The 18,784-nt window shown below is 34.8% G+C and overlaps 1 protein-coding gene and 1 pseudogene across 2 annotated transcripts in view; one reads left to right on the top strand and one right to left on the bottom strand.

The window, feature by feature from the left end:
- Positions 1-18,784, top strand: part of LOC146924649 (G2/mitotic-specific cyclin S13-7-like) — a 29,063-nt pseudogene continuing 10,279 nt past the window's right edge. Inside the window, exons 1-4 of the transcript XR_015011197.1 lie at positions 1-20; positions 2,464-2,538; positions 2,629-2,806; positions 2,916-2,956. The product of XR_015011197.1 is annotated as a G2/mitotic-specific cyclin S13-7-like (transcript). The remainder of the gene's footprint in view (positions 21-2,463; positions 2,539-2,628; positions 2,807-2,915; positions 2,957-18,784) is intronic.
- Positions 10,556-14,619, bottom strand: LOC146924650 (uncharacterized). The gene has a single exon (XM_085709616.1). The coding sequence runs from the start codon at positions 14,225-14,227 to the stop codon at positions 12,398-12,400; it is 1,830 nt and encodes a 609-aa protein (XP_085565742.1). The 5' UTR covers positions 14,228-14,619; the 3' UTR covers positions 10,556-12,397.

Below are 18,784 nucleotides of genomic sequence, written 5' to 3'. Positions count from 1 at the left end.
ATGTCGTCTGAGACTATAAGGTGACAATATATGCTTCTAAAATTTGAAAACCTCCCTCTTGGTGTGATTTCTATCTTGCGTTAATTTATTATTGATAATTACTTTATTCATTAAGGTTTTTTGAGAACTTTTTGTCTAAGCATAGTTATTTTATTCTTGATGATGAATCACTTTGTCTAAATCAGTAACACCGAAGTCCAGTAGTTAGAATAGTTTTCTACTCAATTTTTCTATTGTGATCGAACTAAATTGATATAACTTTAGTGATAAATGCCTTTTTGAGTAAAGGTAATTTTACTTGAAAGACTACTTGTAAGTTGTAATATAGTACAATTTGTTGGTTTATGTTGAGCATATATAAGATGGGTAACTTATATATCTAATATAAAAAAAATTGAGTAATAAAGTGGCGTCTACCTCTCTTGTGGTCTTAGAGCGTTAATTTGTTGTTGTTATCAATAGTCCTCCGGACACTCCAACAAGTAGTATCGGAGCCCTGATTGGGTTTGGTCGACTATTAATGAGTCTAATGTTGGATATATAAGTGACACAACGTCTCCCACTCTTGTGGTCTTAGAACATAGGCTCTTTGTGAACATACTTGTTTTATTGTAGAATTTTGCAAGATATAAAGTTTATTGAGTAAACTACCAAATTAGTACCGGACTTTGTAGAACACTCTCAAATTAGTTCATACCTATATGAATATTTCAAAAAAGGTCTCTGACACTGTCAAATTTTACTCGTATTTTTTCTTCAAAAAATATGCTAGCAGCTAATTTGATAGTAAGCGGATAAACTTAGGGACCAAATTAATAGTAAGTCAATAAAATATAAAGACATATATAATTGATATTAAATGGTTAAATATAAGGACCAATTTGACGGTTTAGTAGCGTTAGAGACCTTTCTAAGATACTCATAATCCTAGAGACTTATTTGACTTAAAAGCCAGAGACTAATTTAGTGGTTTTCACAAATTTGTTATTAATTGAGGTTCCATACAAATGAAGGAATGCACAAGATTATCAGAGGATAAAAGAATGAGACAATAACTGTCAAAATATAAAAAAGAATGAGGCAGTATGAAATTATTTTGACTTGACGATTTGGTAGAGATTGTGTAAATATTAAATATTTTAAGATCCCTCAAAAAAAATATATTTTAAGAAAATGAACAAGAAGTTATGGAATTATGTATATTTTATTAATGAGAAAACATGAATTTGGTATTGATCATATTTGACAAAATTAATTAGACATGTATTACAATTCTTGATTGAAGTTTTTCTTCGACAGAATTTTTTATAGAAGTTGTAGATTAGATAAAAACATATAAAACTATATTGAATAATGAGACTAAAAAACTGAATTTTGATTTTTAACTTTCCATTATCTTTATGAATGGAAGCTAAAATGCTAATCAGACTAAACAGAATAAATTTTAATCTTTATAGCTATCTATGATTAAGTCTCTATATATAATTTTTTTTAGAGGAACTAAGTCCCTATATTTTAACAACAAATTATTAATTTGGTTCCTAATTAAGTTTATCGACTTATTATCAATTTAATCCCGAACATATTCTTTGAATTACTAATATAAAGAAAATTTGAAAGGATCATGACATTTCAATATTCATAAAACGGCTTCTCTCAAAAAAACAAAAAAAATTCATAAAACGGTGACTTATTTGAGAGCTCTCTACAAAGTTAGAGATTAATTTAACTCGATATTTTCCCATCATGCATACAGTGAGGTCACGTGACTCCAATCTGATTACTTTCCATGCATGCAGAGAAACCACATGATTAAAATAAAGATAGTGTAAACTTTGATAAAAATGTCATCAGCACCGTTTACATGCAATAAGCTTTTTTGTGTTCATATTTGTGGAGCACTAGCGTGTTGATGAAGAAAGGTTGTAACCGAGAAGGAAAAAGAGCAATAGCTTAGCAGAATAGTTCTCTCGGATAGCATATTACAAATTTTTATATAGATGAGTAAATATCACATAACAATATATTGAATAATGAGAAAATTGTTTACATGAAGGGGATACACCAACGCTTATATAGCTAACTGGTCTAATTTAACTAACTAGTGTAACTAATTATTATAATTAAGTATTACATCTAATTATAGAAGCATTTCTGTTAATGATAATGAGTGATTTTTTTTTTTTTTAAATCGAATAAGTGATGGGGTGTCCGAGGTTCAAACTCTGACCTGACATATTACAATACATTGTTCATGTCAAATGAGTTATGCTCACGAAGACAATAATGAGTGAGATATTGAAATTGAAATGATATATATAGAGGAAAATACCCATGGAAAAACATAATGTTCTATTCTAATGTGAAGATGAAGTTGAGTTTCTTTTTTCATGAATGATATATGATATTTGCATACCATGATTCTGGTATTTTTGGCATTATTATCTTGTAATTTTTTTTAAGAAGCCAAGATGATAATCTTGTGATTAGTCAAACAGATTCTATTGCTAATGCTAATGTTTCCAAATGCATCACAAGGTGCTAATTTTTTAATTTAATTAAAATTAAATTATTACCTCATGTTTATCTATTTCCATGTCTAATTTTTTTTTTTTTGTTTTGTTGCAGGACTCACTTAGGTGCTATTGCTCAGAAGCCTACAGTACCTGAAGTTATTGTCATCAGCTCTGATGAAGAATATGCGGAAGTGAAGGAGAAACAAGTTGTTAAAAGAAGAAAGTTAAGAGAAAGATCCACCAGGAGAAATGCCAAAGTCTGTAGTTCAGTAATTTCAGCTAGAAGAAAGGTTTTTTTCCATTATTTTCTATTTCTCATATGTGATATGGTTTTCGATTTAGGGTTCTATTTTTCAATGTGGACTAATAATAAGTATGAACAATGTTTGTCAAATTCAGGCTTCTTGTGGAATTGTGCTAAAGGATTTAGTTGTGAACATTGATATGAAGGTGAGAAAAACACAAGAAGGGGGGGGGGGGGGGGGGGGGGGTTGAATTGTGTTTTGAAAAATTCTTCGTTTCTCCTAAACAACTGAATACACTGATCAGAAACTAAGTGAGACAGCTTCTGAAGTGATGATCAGAATCTAAATGCAGCGGAAAAAACAGAGAGAGAGAAGAAGAACGACACAAAGCAATTATATTGGTTCCTTCCACAATCCGGAAGTAGTCCAGTCCCCCTTGCACTTCCAAGGAGATTTCACTAAGAGTAATATCTGATTACAATTGCTCAAGCACACAAGCAAGAGACTTCCTTTGCTCAAGCACACAAGCAAGAGACTTCCTTTGCTCAAGCACACAAGCAAGAGACTTCCTAACTAAACAAAATTACACAGAAAATTGTTTAAGGTTGAACACTTGATATACAATCAGAGGTGCTCACAATACAAATCAGATACAGACTCAATGGACTTAAGAATTTCTAAGATATGACTATAAGACAAAGAAATTCTAAGTGAATGCAGAACAATTTCAGCAGAGGTTTGGTACTTGTAAAAATGTTATGAGTCTTTCGTTCAGCGTTCATGCATTACCAAATCTCTAGGTCTTCACTCCTTTATATAGAGGTGTGAAAGAGACGTTGTGAAATTGCCAGCACACCAAAGAGTCGTTGTTGAAGCTTGATCTTTCACCAATGATCTTTTGCCTGATTTGGTTGTTGTCCTATGAAGAACAAATTTGAAATCCATTCCTTATCCAAAGGAACATCTATGCAGGCGTAACCGTATTCTGGAGCTGTTTTCTTGTCTTGTAGCGTGGACACAAAACAGAGTAGTGGAGAACGTGGTTGTACAATTCGTACAAAGTACAATGTCAACGCTTTCGTCCAAATTGCAAGCACAAGCCTTCAAACACCTTTGAAATGACCGTTGCAAAATTCCACTAATCCTTTGTTTGTGTTTTCGAATCCAATAGACAGCTTTTGCATTGATAATTCTTCAATTCTTGAATCTTTTGCAAATCCAGTTGAGATTCAGCTTCTGGTGAAATAGCTTCTGATGAGGCAGCTTCTGATGATGTGACTTCTGCAGCTTCTGATGATATGACTTCTGGACTTCTTGTCTTCAGGAGCACTATCCTTACTTCAGAAGCGACTTAACTTCAGGAGCGCTTTTTCTCTTCAGTAACAAGTTGCCTTCAGGAGCGTCCAAGCTTCAAATTTTTGTTGTTTCCTTTGCTCTTTATTTGCTCATTTAGAACGAATGATGATGTAACTTTATAATTATGGTCCTGTACACTTGAACAAATATTAGCTAGTCCAATTTACAATTTTTAATACCTTGTTATCATCAAAACTCTTTAAGGTTCATTGTTAAACACATTTTGTTCCAACAATCTCCCCCTTTTTGATGATGACAAACAAAAGTATTTAAAATTGATCAATTGTTGTTAATCTAATTAACAAGTTGACTTTGGGGTTCTGAGGTTTGTAAGCTCAAACTCCCCCTGAGTCTGATAGTCTTTAAGGTGAGGTTTGTAAGCTCCCCCTAAGTTCTATCCAGGTTAATTAAATTCATTTTTCGCACAAAAAAAAATTATCAGAGCTTTCAAAAAAAAATGAATCATTGAAAGAATTAACTTATAGATAAGAAGAATGGTTCAATTAATTTTACTTGAATTTTGATACTTCTTCGTTCGTTCATAGCTTATACCAATAAGGTAAAAAAAAGATAGAAGTTTTTCAAAAATTTCAAATGCCATTAATGGGGCTCAGAGCCTTTAAATACTTGTCACATATACTCCCCCTTTTGTCATTATCAAAAAAAGATAAAAAAAACATAAAAGACAAAAAGATTTGAGAAAAACTCAAACAAAAGAGAGTATACAAGAAATTAATTAAATAAAACAGACCAAAATATACGAACATGAATATCCAATTATCAGAAGCAGCTAAGCAGTCAGAAGCAGTAAGCAGTCAGAAGCATAAAAATAAAACAAGATGGTTTCAGAAGCAAGGACTAAGAATTTGAAAACAAACAACAAACAAAAATAACACAAAGGTGTGCAACTAAGGGTTGGTTTGTTGTTGTTTCTTCATCTCCTCCATTTCTTCAATTTTCTTTTGCAACAGTTCTTCAAGCTGTTGTTGCCTCTGGAGAAGAGCTTGTTCCCTTTCTCTAGCTTCTTGCTGCTGCTGTGCCATCTGTTTCTTCAGAAGCTTACACAACCTTGCTTCTCTGGTTAAGTAATCCGTTTCTAAGAAGAAAGGCTGGTTTGCCAGGAGCAGTGTAGAACTTCTTACTCTGAGACTCTGATTCAAATGCTCCATTAGCCTTCTGACTGAAGCCTGCTTGACTCTGATGCATTTAGCCTTGATATCTTCAATAAGCTCAGCTGCCCGGTTCTGAAGAGATGCCCAGGAGTCTTCATATGCACTTGTGAGATCAATTGTCCTTCTTTGATCCACCAGATTATGCAATTGACTAAGGATTGTCAGAAGCTCAGAATTAATATATCCAGATTCCAGGATGTTTGTGGGTGGTTGTTCAAGGGTTTCAAGATCAGAATCACTGATTTCCAAATCTTGAACAGGGTTAGGAACTGGAATGGTAAAGTGTGTTTGTATGTTTGAAGATGAAGGCTGGTCAGAAGCAATGTGTGTGGTAGAGGTTGAGGCTTGAACATTGACTTGAGAGATGTCAACATCCATAGGAGTTGGTTCTGGGGAGTGTTCAATTTCAGTTGGTGGTTGTTGTGGTGAAGTTGATGTTTGAGTGTTGAGTTGGGGGTCAATGGTAGCTATTGGTGATTGTGGGGGTGTTGTGGGTTTATGTGGTTCAGGTGTGTGTTGATGGGGGTTTTCTGAAACAACATTTTCAGAAGCAGCTGCTTCTGGAGTTGTTTCAGAGGCTTTTTCTGAGGTAGATTTGTCTATAGGTAACTCACCTGAGTAGTGGAGAGCAAGATTGTCTAAGACAGAAGTGTCTTCTTCTTGCTCAGTTGCTTGTGGTGAAAGGGGTGAAATGGGGGTAGAGGTGACTGGAATCTGGATTACCTCAACTGCAGGGCCAGCTTCAGAAGTGATCTTCTGTGGACCAGCAGCTTGAGGAACTACTTCTGAAGTTCCATCTTCTGGAGCATCCTCCATCATAATCATCATTTCTTCTTCCTCGTTGTCTTCAGTAGACTTACCAGCAATGGCTCTTACTTCGGCCAATTTCTCTTTGAAGTACCTATCACAATCTTCCATACCCAGAGCCTTGAGCTTTTCATCTCTTTGATGAATGTATTGTGCTTTTAGTTCCTTTTTATCTGATATAAGATCAGAAGCACGTTCATCTGCCATCCTTTTCCTTATTGGAGTCATCTCAACCATAGGACTCACAAGTTGAAGGGGAGCCTTCTTCTTCTTTAGCTTGGGATCAGCCTCTTCTTTCTCTATTTCTTCAAGAGCTTCCTGCAGCTGCTCTTCAGTGATTACTAAATCTGCCTTACCTTTTCTTCTTTTCTGAGGAATAGAAGCAGCACCAACCTTCTGCATCTTTCCTTTATCCTTGATAGAAACAGGTTTAGCTTCAGACTTAGCAACTTTTTGCTTTTCAGATTTAGCAATAGCAGCTTCTGACTCAGTACTAGTTCTGGCCCTCTTTCCTTTAGTAGGAGCAGCATCAGATTCTGAACTAGTTCTGGCCCTCTTCCCTTTAGGTGCATCAGAAACAGCAGCTTCTGACACAGCAACTGCCTTGGCCTTCTTGCCTTTCCCTTTAGCAAGAGCAGCTTCCTCTTGAGAACTTGCATCATCCTCCAAGACGTACTCAGCTACTAATCTAGCTAAGTGTTCAGGATTACTTTCCTTAACTAAGGAAGGAAAGTCCCTGATAATCTCAGATTCTTCTGTGGTCATCTCCAACCACTTCTCATCTTTAGGAGCTGTCTTGAAAAAGTGCATTGAATGCAAAGTCTTGCTACTGATAGTCTTTTCAGCAGTAGAAACTTCGAAGCATTTATCAGAAGCATCCCTTGTTCTTCTCAATAAATCCAGCACTCTCCCTTGATAAAAGATCTCAGAGAGCAATCTTCCATAGGGCACTTGTTTCCTTCCTTTGACTGTGCCTTCATTAATAGCCCAGCAGAGATGATCCAATACATATCTTGGGAAGTTTATCTTTTCCAGATTGGTCATGAAATAGATTGCTAGCTTCTGTTGGTTGTTGGGTTGATCAGACCCACCTGCTCTTTGAAAGAAGCAATCGTTACTGAATTTCACCAACATTCTGTTGTGAATCTCCATTTCAGAAGGCTTAACATCTTTGTTACCACCCAGAAGAGTGTTGTAGTAGTTTTGCAGCAGGACATCATCCTTTTTAACTATTTCTTGAAATCTTCCTTCTGCATCCATTCTACAAGCTTTAGCAATTATCTCCTCTGTGATGATTACGTGAATACCCATCACTTCAGACCTTATCTCAAGGCTACTGAAGGAAGTGGGATTCAACTCAATCTGCTTCTTTCCTTTCTTCGACCCAGCTGGTTTATCTGCTGCCTTCACAGGCTTTCTATTGACGATTTCAGCCCTTAACCAGAAATCTTTGACCAAGTTCACATACGTTGGCCCATTTAGCATGTTGAAGTATCCAGACAGTTTCTGAGTTTCTACATAGCCTTCCATGTCCACTTCGTACTTCTTGAGTGAAGTGAAGTCCACTGGCGATTCTACTTGGACGATTAAGGATTTCCATGGAATATCCATAGTCTTTTCTTTGTAGATGGACCCCGATTCTGATACGCTTTGCTTGTTTGATGTAGATTCTGAAACTTTTGAGCTTGATGATGCCATTTGATGATTGACGAAGATTTGAAGAAGATGAAGATTTTAGGGTTCTAAGGTTGAGAGAATGCGCTTACTTCGCAAGAGGTTTGAGAGCAAATGTGTTTGTTGTGAGTGAGTAGTGTGTGAATTGTCAAAGTGTTAAAAGTAAAACGATTGCAATTCAAAAGAGACAAACAAACATAACATTAATGACAAAATTGGGGGCGCGTGAAAAGTACTTTCAAAGCTATTAAATCATCATTGCCCTTTTAGTTATACACCAACACATACAGGCCACGTAAGAAGTTCACAGAGTAACTACCAAGTTAGTGGGCCAGAAGTTACTTTTTAAAAGGTAACTTCCAACGTTTCCACTAATTCAACTATTCAGAAGCAACAAATCCAGCTTCTGGACTTCAGATGCTGACGTCATCATCAGAAGCGAGTTTTCCTCAGAACCTCAATAAAGAGCTTCTGATGGACTACCGCTTCTGAACTAACTTCAGAACCTAAAACCCTATTCAGGAGCAAGCAAGCATTTAATCAGATACAAAGTGCATGTTCAAATTTTTCTTTATAAAATCAAATCTTTCAACAGTTAAAGGCTTAGTAAATATATCAGCCCATTGATTTTCAGTATCAATGAATTGTATATCTAAAATTCCTTTTTGAACATAATCTCTGATAAAATGGTGTTTGATTTCAATGTGCTTAGCTCTTGAATGCAAAATTGGATTTTCAGACAAACAAATAGCAGCAGTATTATCACAATAAATGGGAATACTGTTAGCAGTTATCTGATAATCTTCCAACTGATGTTTCATCCAAAGTAGTTGTGTACAACAACTTGCAGCTGAAATGTATTCTGCTTCTGCTGTAGACATAGCAATAGTTGTTTGTCTTTTGCTAGCCCAGGATATAAGATTATCACCCAGAAATTGACAGTTGCCACTGGTTGACTTTCTTTCAATCCTATCACCAGCATAATCAGCATCACAGAATCCAATTAGCTTATAATCTAAGGATTTCCTATAAAGGAGTCCAAGATTAGTTGTTCCCTTCAAATACCTGAAGATTCTCTTGACAGCAGTCATATGAGATTCTCTAGGATCTGATTGGAATCTTGCACACAAGCATACACTGAATAAAATATCTGGCCTAGATGCAGTGAGGTATAACAAAGAACCAATCATACCTCTATACAGCTTCTGATCTACTTTAGCTCCTTCATCTTCTTTGCTTAAGTTGCACGTAGGGTGCATTGGAGTGTTCATCACTTTACAATCTTCAAGTTTGAACTTCTTCAGAAGCTCCTTTGTGTACTTTGATTGATGAACATAGACTCCATCTTTGCATTGATTGATTTGAATGCCCAGGAAGAACTTCAGCTCTCCCATCATGCTCATTTCAAATTCATCCTGCATTAACTCAGAAAATTCCTTGCAAAGAGATGCATTAGTAGAACCAAATATTATATCATCAACATATATTTGCACAACAAGAATATCTTTCTCAAGGGTCCTTCTGAAGAGTGTAGTATCAACCTGTCCTCTTTTAAAATCATTTTTGATTAAGAAATTACTTAGTCTATCATACCAAGCTCTGGGAGCTTGTTTCAAGCCATATAGTGATTTCTTCAGTTTAAAAACATGGTCAGGATATTTAATATCCTCAAATCCAGGAGGTTGTTTGACATACACTTCTTCTTCTATGACACCATTTAGAAATGCACTCTTGACATCCATTTGATATAATATTATGCCATGATTAACTGCATAGGAAAGAAGTAACCTGATTGCTTCCAATCTTGCAACTGGAGCAAACGTTTCAGTGTAATCAATGCCTTCTTGTTGACTATACCCTTGTGCAACAAGCCTGGCTTTGTTTCTTGTTACTTCACCTTGCTCATTCAGCTTGTTTCTGAATACCCATTTTGTTCCAATAATGTTCTTGTGCTGAGGTTTGGGTACCAGATCCCACACATCATTTCTTTGAAATTGATTCAACTCTTCTTGCATAGCTAGGATCCATCCATCATCTGAAAGTGCTTCATCAACTGTTGTAGGTTCAATCATTGAGATTAGTCCAATCATTGACTCTTCTTGTCTGAAATGTGATCTTGTTCTTCTTGGACTATCTTTGTTTCCAATGATTAGCTCCTCAGGATGTGAAGACTTGTGTTTGAAAGTGTTTCTGGGAGGATCTTCTTGATGTGAGCCATCTTGTGCTTCATCAGAAGCTGTTTCATCTTGCGCTTCTGATGTGGGTTCAACTTCTGGACTATCTTCAGATTCAGCTATCTGATCAGGTTCTGGAGTAGCTTCAGGAACCTGTATCTCTGCAGAACTTTCACCTTGCTTTGAAGTTTTAACTTCAAGCTCCTTGTCATCAAATTTAACGTGCATAGATTCTTCAACACAAAGTGTTTATGAATTATACACTTTGTATGCCTTTGACCTTTCAGAGTAACCTAAAAAGATTCCTCTTTGGGCCTTGGCATCAAATTTCTTTAGGTAGAGCTTGTTGTTCAGAATGTAACATGTACATCCAAATTGATGAAAGTAAGGGATATTGGGTTTTCTTCCTTTAAAGAGTTCATTGAAGTAAACTATTTTCACAAGAAAGGGGGGTTTGAATTGTGACCTGTTTAAAATATGCCTGATAAAAATTTCTCAAGTATATATATACTTGGATTAGGTTAGTATGTTAATTAATAAAAAGAATAATATTGTGAAGTGTGTGAGACAAAAATAAAAGAGATAGGGAAAAGAAAATCACACACAAGAAGTATCCTGGTTCACCCAATATGGGTTAGTCCAGTCCCCACAATCCTGTGAGATTATCCACTAGGTAGTTGTGTTAAGTACCGTTAACCACAACTCCTCTTTTATCTTCTTTTTACACAAATGAGTAACTTTTACTCTTTGCTAGATCCGACTGATCTTTCCTGCAACCGAGTAAATCTACCTTTGCTTTTACAACCAAACAACAAACGAGTACAAATCACCCTTGCTAGATCTACCTGATCTATCCCTACAAACGAGTGATTTAACCCTTGTTTTTTTTTACACACTTGTTACCTACAAGCTTTACAACCCAATAAGAAATAAATTCTTACTTGGACCAAATATCAAATAAAATTGAGTAGTGCTTTACTAAAAATAGCTCAAGAACAAAAGAGCAATTTCTAGTTCACTGGAAATAAAAAGAGAGAGCTTTGTGTATTTTTGCTTGTGTGTATATTGCTTTGCTTTCTCAAAAATTCGGTGGTTTGTTCTTGCACCCAGCATGTGTATTTATAGGCACAATTGCTCAAAGAATTTTTGCTTGCTCTTTCTTCCCACGTGAGGAGCGTATAAGATTGCAGGATTACAGCTCATGCCTTTTGTGTTCTCACGTGTGTAGTGTTATGAGCATCACAGCTCATTGTAATTCATCAATGTCCACGTGTAACAATTCTTGTGGCTTAAAAGATAAATATCCATCTTGCAAGCTATCAACCTTTTGCTTTGTCCCTTTTCACCAAAAAGAAGTATTTTGTTTGTACTTTGCAATATGTCATTTGATTGGATAGAGAGTGGTTTAGGAGACATAATATACCAATATTCAAAACCAATATTCAAAACCAGTTGTTGTATTGAGCTTGTGTATGCCAACGTGCTGCTCAATTTTGGGCATGTCTAATTTCATCCAATTCAATCTTAACCAAATATTTCTTGCTTTGATCATTGTATGAGGTGCTCAAATAATTTTTAAGGAACTTAGTTATATCAATCCTTTTGAGTTTAAGTTCCTGCAACTAAAAATACTCATACAAAGATGTTAAATACAATAATATCAGAATTCATTTATAAAGTAAAATCTAAATATATTTTTTCATCTTTAAAACTAAAATAGGAATTTATGAATATTTTCTCAACATTCTCCCCCTTTTTGACGATGACAAAATATATTAGAATTTGATTTATAAATGTGTTCCGATTAAGCTCCCCCTCAATTTGATGAAAATCTTTTGAGGTCTTTTTAAAAGAAAAGGATTACTTAAAAAGAAACTAGGCTCCCCCTCAATTTGATATTCTTTGTAAAAAGAATTAAATTATATTAATAAGATATAACAAGTCTTTTTACCGAATTGATTTGAAAAGGATGATAGGGACCCCTTTTTTTTTTAAACATAGTCATACTTTTCTTAATAACAAGAATATTTATGTTCTTCAAAGAAGCTAAGTGACTAATTAGAAAAAAATGACTTGTATTTAACAAAGATAGAATACTTAAGATGCATAAATCATTAAAGTTCCAAATATTATTACATAGGCTAAATGACTATTAGAACATTCAGAACTTGCATTTAACATGGATAAGGACCAAAATACATATAACTTAGAGATTCCATTTTTAGCAATAACTTGCTAAAGTACAAAAGACCATTTCTAAGATTCTTAGCTAGAAACAGAAAGACATATAAATAGTAAAGGAAAAGGCACCCATGTGCTTAACAGTCTACAACCAAAACATATAAAGGGCATTTTCAAATTCGTTTCATGCAAGTATTCACGTAAGACACTTGCTTTCTCCCCCTTTTTGTCATCTTCAAAAAGATAGCATAAGATACCATAGACATAGCATGCTACTGCTGATTTGGAGGTGGGTTGGATGAAGAACCGGGATCATGGACAGGAACAGGAGCAGACATGCCAAAGTATTGGAACATGAATGACACAAAGCATTCACGCAAATTGTTAACATTTCCTCGAAGAGAGGCAACCTCAGCAAGTATCATCTCATTGGAGATGATTGAGTTTGTTGGTTCGATTGGAGTATCCCTTTTTGGAGAAGTTTCAGTGGACTTGAAGCTGTCAAAGGAGCTGAAATGCGAAGGAATGGGAAGATCACTCAAAAGAGGAGTGTCATTCTTTGGAGAATTAATAAACCTGTTCAAGCAGGAGGAACCAAACAGAGCAGAATTTTCGCAGTCAAAAAGAGGGGTTGTAGGATTTGGTTCGACATTGCCATCAAGTGACAGTTTAAGATCAGTTGAGATGTTTGGATCAACAAAGTGATGATAAGTGTTAGGAACATCTAGAGGAGCGGATTGAGAGGACAAGTGACTTTCCACGATAACTGCATTCACGAGACTTAGGAGTGGATTTTCTTCTTCTTCCTCTTTGAGAAATTCTTCTTGTGGAAGTGGAATCTGATGCAAACCTAGGGTTTCAATACCGTCATGAAGTTTGATGTGAGCGATGTTCCTACGATTGAATGGTTTCAGATTCTCTGCGGCTGTTTCTCCTATGAAGGAAAGTTTGAATTCATGGAAAATTTTGGTAAGAGCCATAGAGTAGGGAAGACCACCGTTCCCTTTTGTGTCTTTGATTGCAGCAATCATGTGTCTAATGATCAAATATGGAAGATTGATCCTTTTTCCACGAGTTAAATGATACAAGATCATGAGATCATTATCATTAACTTTATACCTGTTGCTGCTCCGAGGCAAGAGACAATGAGTGCATATATTATGCAGAATTTTGTACTCGTTTTTCAAAGAAGTTACAGCAAAGTCTTTGGCTGGCTTGATTTTACCAAAAAACTCATATAACACAGTGTTCCTGTCAGAAATAACCTTATCATACCATTTCCTTCCAAACAGTTTTACACCAGAGTTAGGTATATTGAGGACTTTAGCAAGGATGTCAGTGGTTACAATGATTTGAGTTTGATTCATGAAGCAGATGATAACATCATGTCCTTCAAGCACTTCAGCAGATGAGTAGAATTGTTGAACAAGATTTGGATAGATTACTTCATCTAACTCGCAAAACTCTTTCCACCCAATACTGGTCATTACATCATCAATCACGATTTTCTTAGATTTCATATCCTCAAAGTCAAAGGATTTGCTTTCGCAAAGAGGTCTTGAAAGAATTCCAGGAGCTGGGTTTGTTAGATAAGGATTCAAGATCATTTTTTCTTTAGTGTTGACAGGTTTTGAGATGATATCTTCCAGCAATTTTTCTTTCTTGGCCACTTTTCGATCGTACGGTAAACAGGCTAAAGGAGATGTTTTGAGTCGTTTGGCAGGGTGTTGAGTTTGGATGCAGGAGTCTGATTCATGTTCAAGATCAATGTAGGAAACTTTTGAGGGTTTAGTTGATAATCGAATGGATTGTCTGAGTTCATTTGAGAAGGATTGTTTAGGTTTGTCGTTTGGTGTTGGTTTGAAAAACTCATCAAAGGTTTCAGTTTTCACTGGAGCTGAAGTTGTGATGCTTTTTGGTGGTGAGAAAGAGTAAGGATCCTTTTGTGATTTGAGAATGATGTTTGAAGGAATGGAGAGTGATTCAGAGAGATAGGTGAATGAAGCTGGAGGGGTCGATGGTGGTGAACGATTAGGAGAGAAGGGAGTGGTTTGATCAACCGAAAGAAGAAGTTCAGAGAGGGTTTGTTTTGAGTTTTCCATTTGGTTGGGTTTTGAGAATAAGGTGAATGACTATGGATGAAAGGATTTTTATGGGGAGGAGAAGGATTGGTGGAGTGGACAAGAGTGATGGGTTTGAGTTGATGTTAAGCGCAGAGTTATGTCTGCGTAACCAGAAAAGAAAATGATGAAATTTTAGGTTAGCCTTTTGTTTAAGGGGAGATCAAAGAAATGAACGGTCAAGATTTGTTTAGGGGAAAGGATCTTGTCGGATTAGTGTTTTGAAAATTGAAGAGAGAGAACGCGTGAGTTGAGATAAAAAAGGAGAGAAATTAACTCAAATGAGAATTTGGTGGAGTAAAGGAACGATTTTTATGGAAAGAAAAAAAATGCAGCATTAAAAAAAAATTTTAAAAAAAAATCTGGTCGAGTGTGATGGTAGAAAAAGATATACATTTAATAAAATAAATTAAAAGAAAAAATATATAAGGTTTTGTAAAAATAAAAGTTCACGTAAAGCATTTATTTAAAAAATGATTAAATTAAACATGGATTCTTGATTATTTTTAATTTTTCTTTTAAAAATAAAAACCGATCTTCCACTAAAGGTTTTGTAAAAATATCAGCTAATTGATTTTCTGTGTTAATGAATAAAAGTTCAACTTCCTTTTTATTCACATGATCACGAATAAAGTGATGTTTTATTTCGATGTGTTTAGACCTGGAATGCTGAATGGGGTTCTTTGATAAATTTATAGCACTGGTATTATCACATAATATTTGAATATTTGCGTACCTGAGGGAGAAATCCTCTAATTGATTTCTAATCCATAATACCTGAGAGCAGCAGTTTGCAGCGGAAATGTATTCAGCCTCTGTGGTGGATAGTGCTATAGTACTTTGCTTTCGACAACACCAGCTGACTAAGGCTTCTCCTAAGAATTGACATGCGCCACTTGTACTTTTTCTTTCGATTTTATCTCCGGCGTAGTCGGCATCACAGTATGCCATGAGGTCAAAATGTGATCCTTTTTTGTACCACAAACCGACACCTGTAGTGCCTACAAGGTACCTGAAAATTCTTTTAACCGCAATGTAGTGTGATTCTTTTGGTGCAGTTTGAAATCTAGCACATAGACCAACTGCAAAAACAATGTCAGGTCTACTAGCAGTTAAATATAAAAGAGATCCAATCATTCCTCTATATTCTTTTTCAGGAAAATCTTTTCCATTTTCATCCTTGTCAAGACTAGATGAAGGATGCATGGGAGTAGTCATAATTTTGGCTTCATTCATCTTGTATTTTTTAAGAAGATCTTTGACATATTTTTCTTGACAAATGAAAATACCATTTTTATGTTGTTTGATCTGTAATCCTAAAAAGAATTTCAGTTCTCCCATCATGCTCATCTCAAATTCACTCTCCATGAGTTTTGAAAAATCATCACACATTTTTTCATTTGTGGATCCAAAAATGATATCATCAACGTACACCTGTACAATTAATAAATCATTTTTGTCAATTTTTCTAAAAAGTGTGGTATCAATTTTTCCTCGAGAAAAACCATTTTTGATCAAAAAGATACTCAATCTTTCATACCACGCTCTTGGAGCTTGTTTAAGTCCATAAAGAGCTTTGGTTAGTTTAAGCACATGATTTGGTTTTTCTAAATTTTCAAAACCTGGAGGTTGATGAACATAAACTTCCTCATTTAAAAGACCATTTAAAAAAGCGCTTTTTACGTCCATTTGAAAAAGTTTTATGTGTTTATGAGATGCATATGCAAGAAGTATTCTTATGGCTTCGAGTCTAGCCACAGGAGCATAAGTCTCATCATAGTCTATGCCTTCTTGTTGATTGTAACCTTGGGCTACCAATCTAGCTTTGTTTCGTGTTACTTTTCCTTCTTCATCCATCTTGTTTCTGAAAACCCATCTTGTACCAATGATGGAATGAGTTTGAGGATTAGGTACAAGAGTCCAAACTTGATTTTTTTCAAATTGAAGTAGTTCTTCCTTCATTGCTTCGATCCATGATTCATCAATGATTGCTTCCTTTATCGATTTTGGCTCGATTTGAGATATCATTGCTAAATCATTTGTTTGAAAGGATCTTCTTGTTCTTACTCCATCTGCGGTTTCACCAATTATTTGATCTTGTGGATGGTAATCAACTGTTCTCCATGATTTTGGAGGACTTTGAGGAGCTTCTTCGTTTGAAGATTGTTGGTGAGAATTGTTGATGATAGGGTTGATTTCTTCATCTTCTTCAATGATTCTTTCTTGATTTTCAATTTCCTCAAATTCATCAAACTTAATGTGCATACTTTCTTCCAAGATTCTTGTTCTTAGATTAAAAACTCTGTACGCTTTTGAAGTTGTGGAGTAACCAAGAAATATGGCCTTGTCTGATTTTGAATCAAACTTACCCAAGTTGTCTTTGCTGTTTAAGATGTAACAATAACATCCAAAAATATGAAAGTAAGAAATGTTTGGCTTTCTTCCTTTCCAGAGTTCATACGGGGTTTTGTTTAAAATCTTTCTTATTGAAACTCTGTTCAAAACATAGCAAGATGTATTTATGGCTTCAGCCCAAAAATATTTCTCAACATTTGATTCATTTAAAATAGTTCTTGCCATTTCTTGCAAAGTTCTATTTTTTCTTTCTACAACACCATTTTGTTGAGGTGTTCTAGGACAAGAAAAATTATGAGATATTCCACTATCATTGAAGAATTGTTCAAAGGATGAGTTCTCAAATTCTCCCCCATGATCACTTCTTACAGAAATGATGTTGGCTTCTTTCTCATTTTGAACCTTTTTGCAAAAAGTTTGAAATGCTTCAAAAGAATCATTTTTGTGTTTTAAAAATAAAACCCAAGTGAATCTGGAATAATCGTCAACGATTACAAAGCCATATTTTTTTCCACCAAGACTTTCTATTGAGATTGGACCAAATAAATCTATGTGAAGAAGTTCAAGAGGTCTTTGTGTTGAAATAAAATCTTTTGAATGAAAACTACTTTTGACTTGTTTTCCTTTGACACATGCTTCACATATTTTGTCCTTCTCAAAGTTGATCTTAGGAAGTCCACTTACTAGATCAAGTTTTGATATTTTAGAAATTGTTTCCATACTTACATGGCCAGCCCTTTTATGCCAAATCCATTTGTCTTTTTCAAGAGATATAAAACAGGATTCGACAGGGAGTTCATCTATGTATAGAACGTAAACATTTTTAAACCTTGATCCCGTAAATAGAATTTTTCCTGAAGATTTTTGTCTTACTTCGCATGTGTGTAGTTTGAATAATATTTCATATCCACTATCACACAATTGACTGATGCTAATTAAATTATGTTTTAATCCTTCCACAAACTGAACATTTTCAATTTTTGCAGAATCTTTCTTACCAATAACACCTGTACCTTTGATTTGAGATTGCTCATTATTACCAAAGGTAACGAATCCTCCTTCCTTTTTGATGAAGGAGTGGAAGCTTTGTCTATCTCCAGTCATATGTCTTGAGCATCCACTGTCCAAGTACCAGGGCTTTTTCTTGACTGTTATGAGACATTCCTGCAGTAGAAGTTAGTAGTGCCTTAGGTACCCATATCTTTTTGGGTCCTTGATGGTTAGTGTTATACTCAGAAAATTTCTTTTTATGAAACTTAATGGAACTTGTTTTGTGATTAACCCTTGGTTTTTGAAAGGTTTGATTCTTCTTTTTCCTAAAGCAGAAAGGTTCTAAATGTCCATATTTTTTACAAAATGTACATTTGTATTTTTCACAAGTTTTCTCATTTCTTTCAGGAATAAAAAAATTCTTATAAAGTTTTTGTTTATGATTAGTTCTGAAACCTAATCCTGCTTTATCAAAGACACTTACTTGAGATCCCATGATTTTTTGAAATGTTTCAGTTGATTTAACAAAATTTGAAATATCATTTTTTAATTGTAAAACATTTTCTTTTAAAATAATGTTTTCCTTTTGAGAGACATTTTTATTTTCAGAGACTTCTTTTGATTGAGAATTTTGAATATTTTCAATCAGATTTTTGTTCTCTTTTTCCAACATTTCTTTTTCCCTTTGTAGTTTAAGATTTTCACTTCTCAATTCTGCACATGTTTGTTCTAAGATTTGAGAGTTATAAAAAAGATTATCAAACAAATATTCGGTTTTTTCACATGATGAGCAAGGATCAGGATTTACCTCTTCATTGTCTGATTTTGCCATTAAGCAAAGATCTGCTTGTTCATCTTCATTTGTTGATTCTTCCAGTTCATCCCATCTAGTTAAGAAGGATCTTTGATTTGATTTGAATTTGTTTGATTTTGTTTTGTTTAATGGACATTCATTTTTGTAGTGTCCAAGTTTGTAGCAACCGTAACAGGTAACCTGACTTTTGTCAACTTCAGTCTTTGTGTTTTCTTTCCTTGCTGAAAAGTTTCTTTTGTTTTGATCTCTTCTGTGAATCATTCTTTGAAGTTTTCTGGTGAGAAGAATGATTTGATCTTGATGATCTTCGTCATCGGGTTCTTGTTGTTGATTGTCAAAATCCATTTCTAGTTCTTGATTTTGTGATTCTTGATTTGTTT

The sequence above is a fragment of the Medicago sativa genome, chromosome 5, assembly GCF_051527215.1.
Source record: "Medicago sativa cultivar Bolivia chromosome 5, Bolivia_mono, whole genome shotgun sequence".
In the NCBI taxonomy this organism is placed as follows: Eukaryota; Viridiplantae; Streptophyta; class Magnoliopsida; order Fabales; family Fabaceae; genus Medicago; species Medicago sativa.
This window is presented reverse-complemented; position numbering and strand designations above follow the sequence as displayed.

What these genes read in the sequence shown, in the direction of transcription:
- LOC146924650 (XM_085709616.1), bottom strand. Translation starts at nt 14,227, where the DNA reads ATGGAAAACTCAAAACAAACCCTCTCTGAACTTCTTCTTTCGGTTGAT.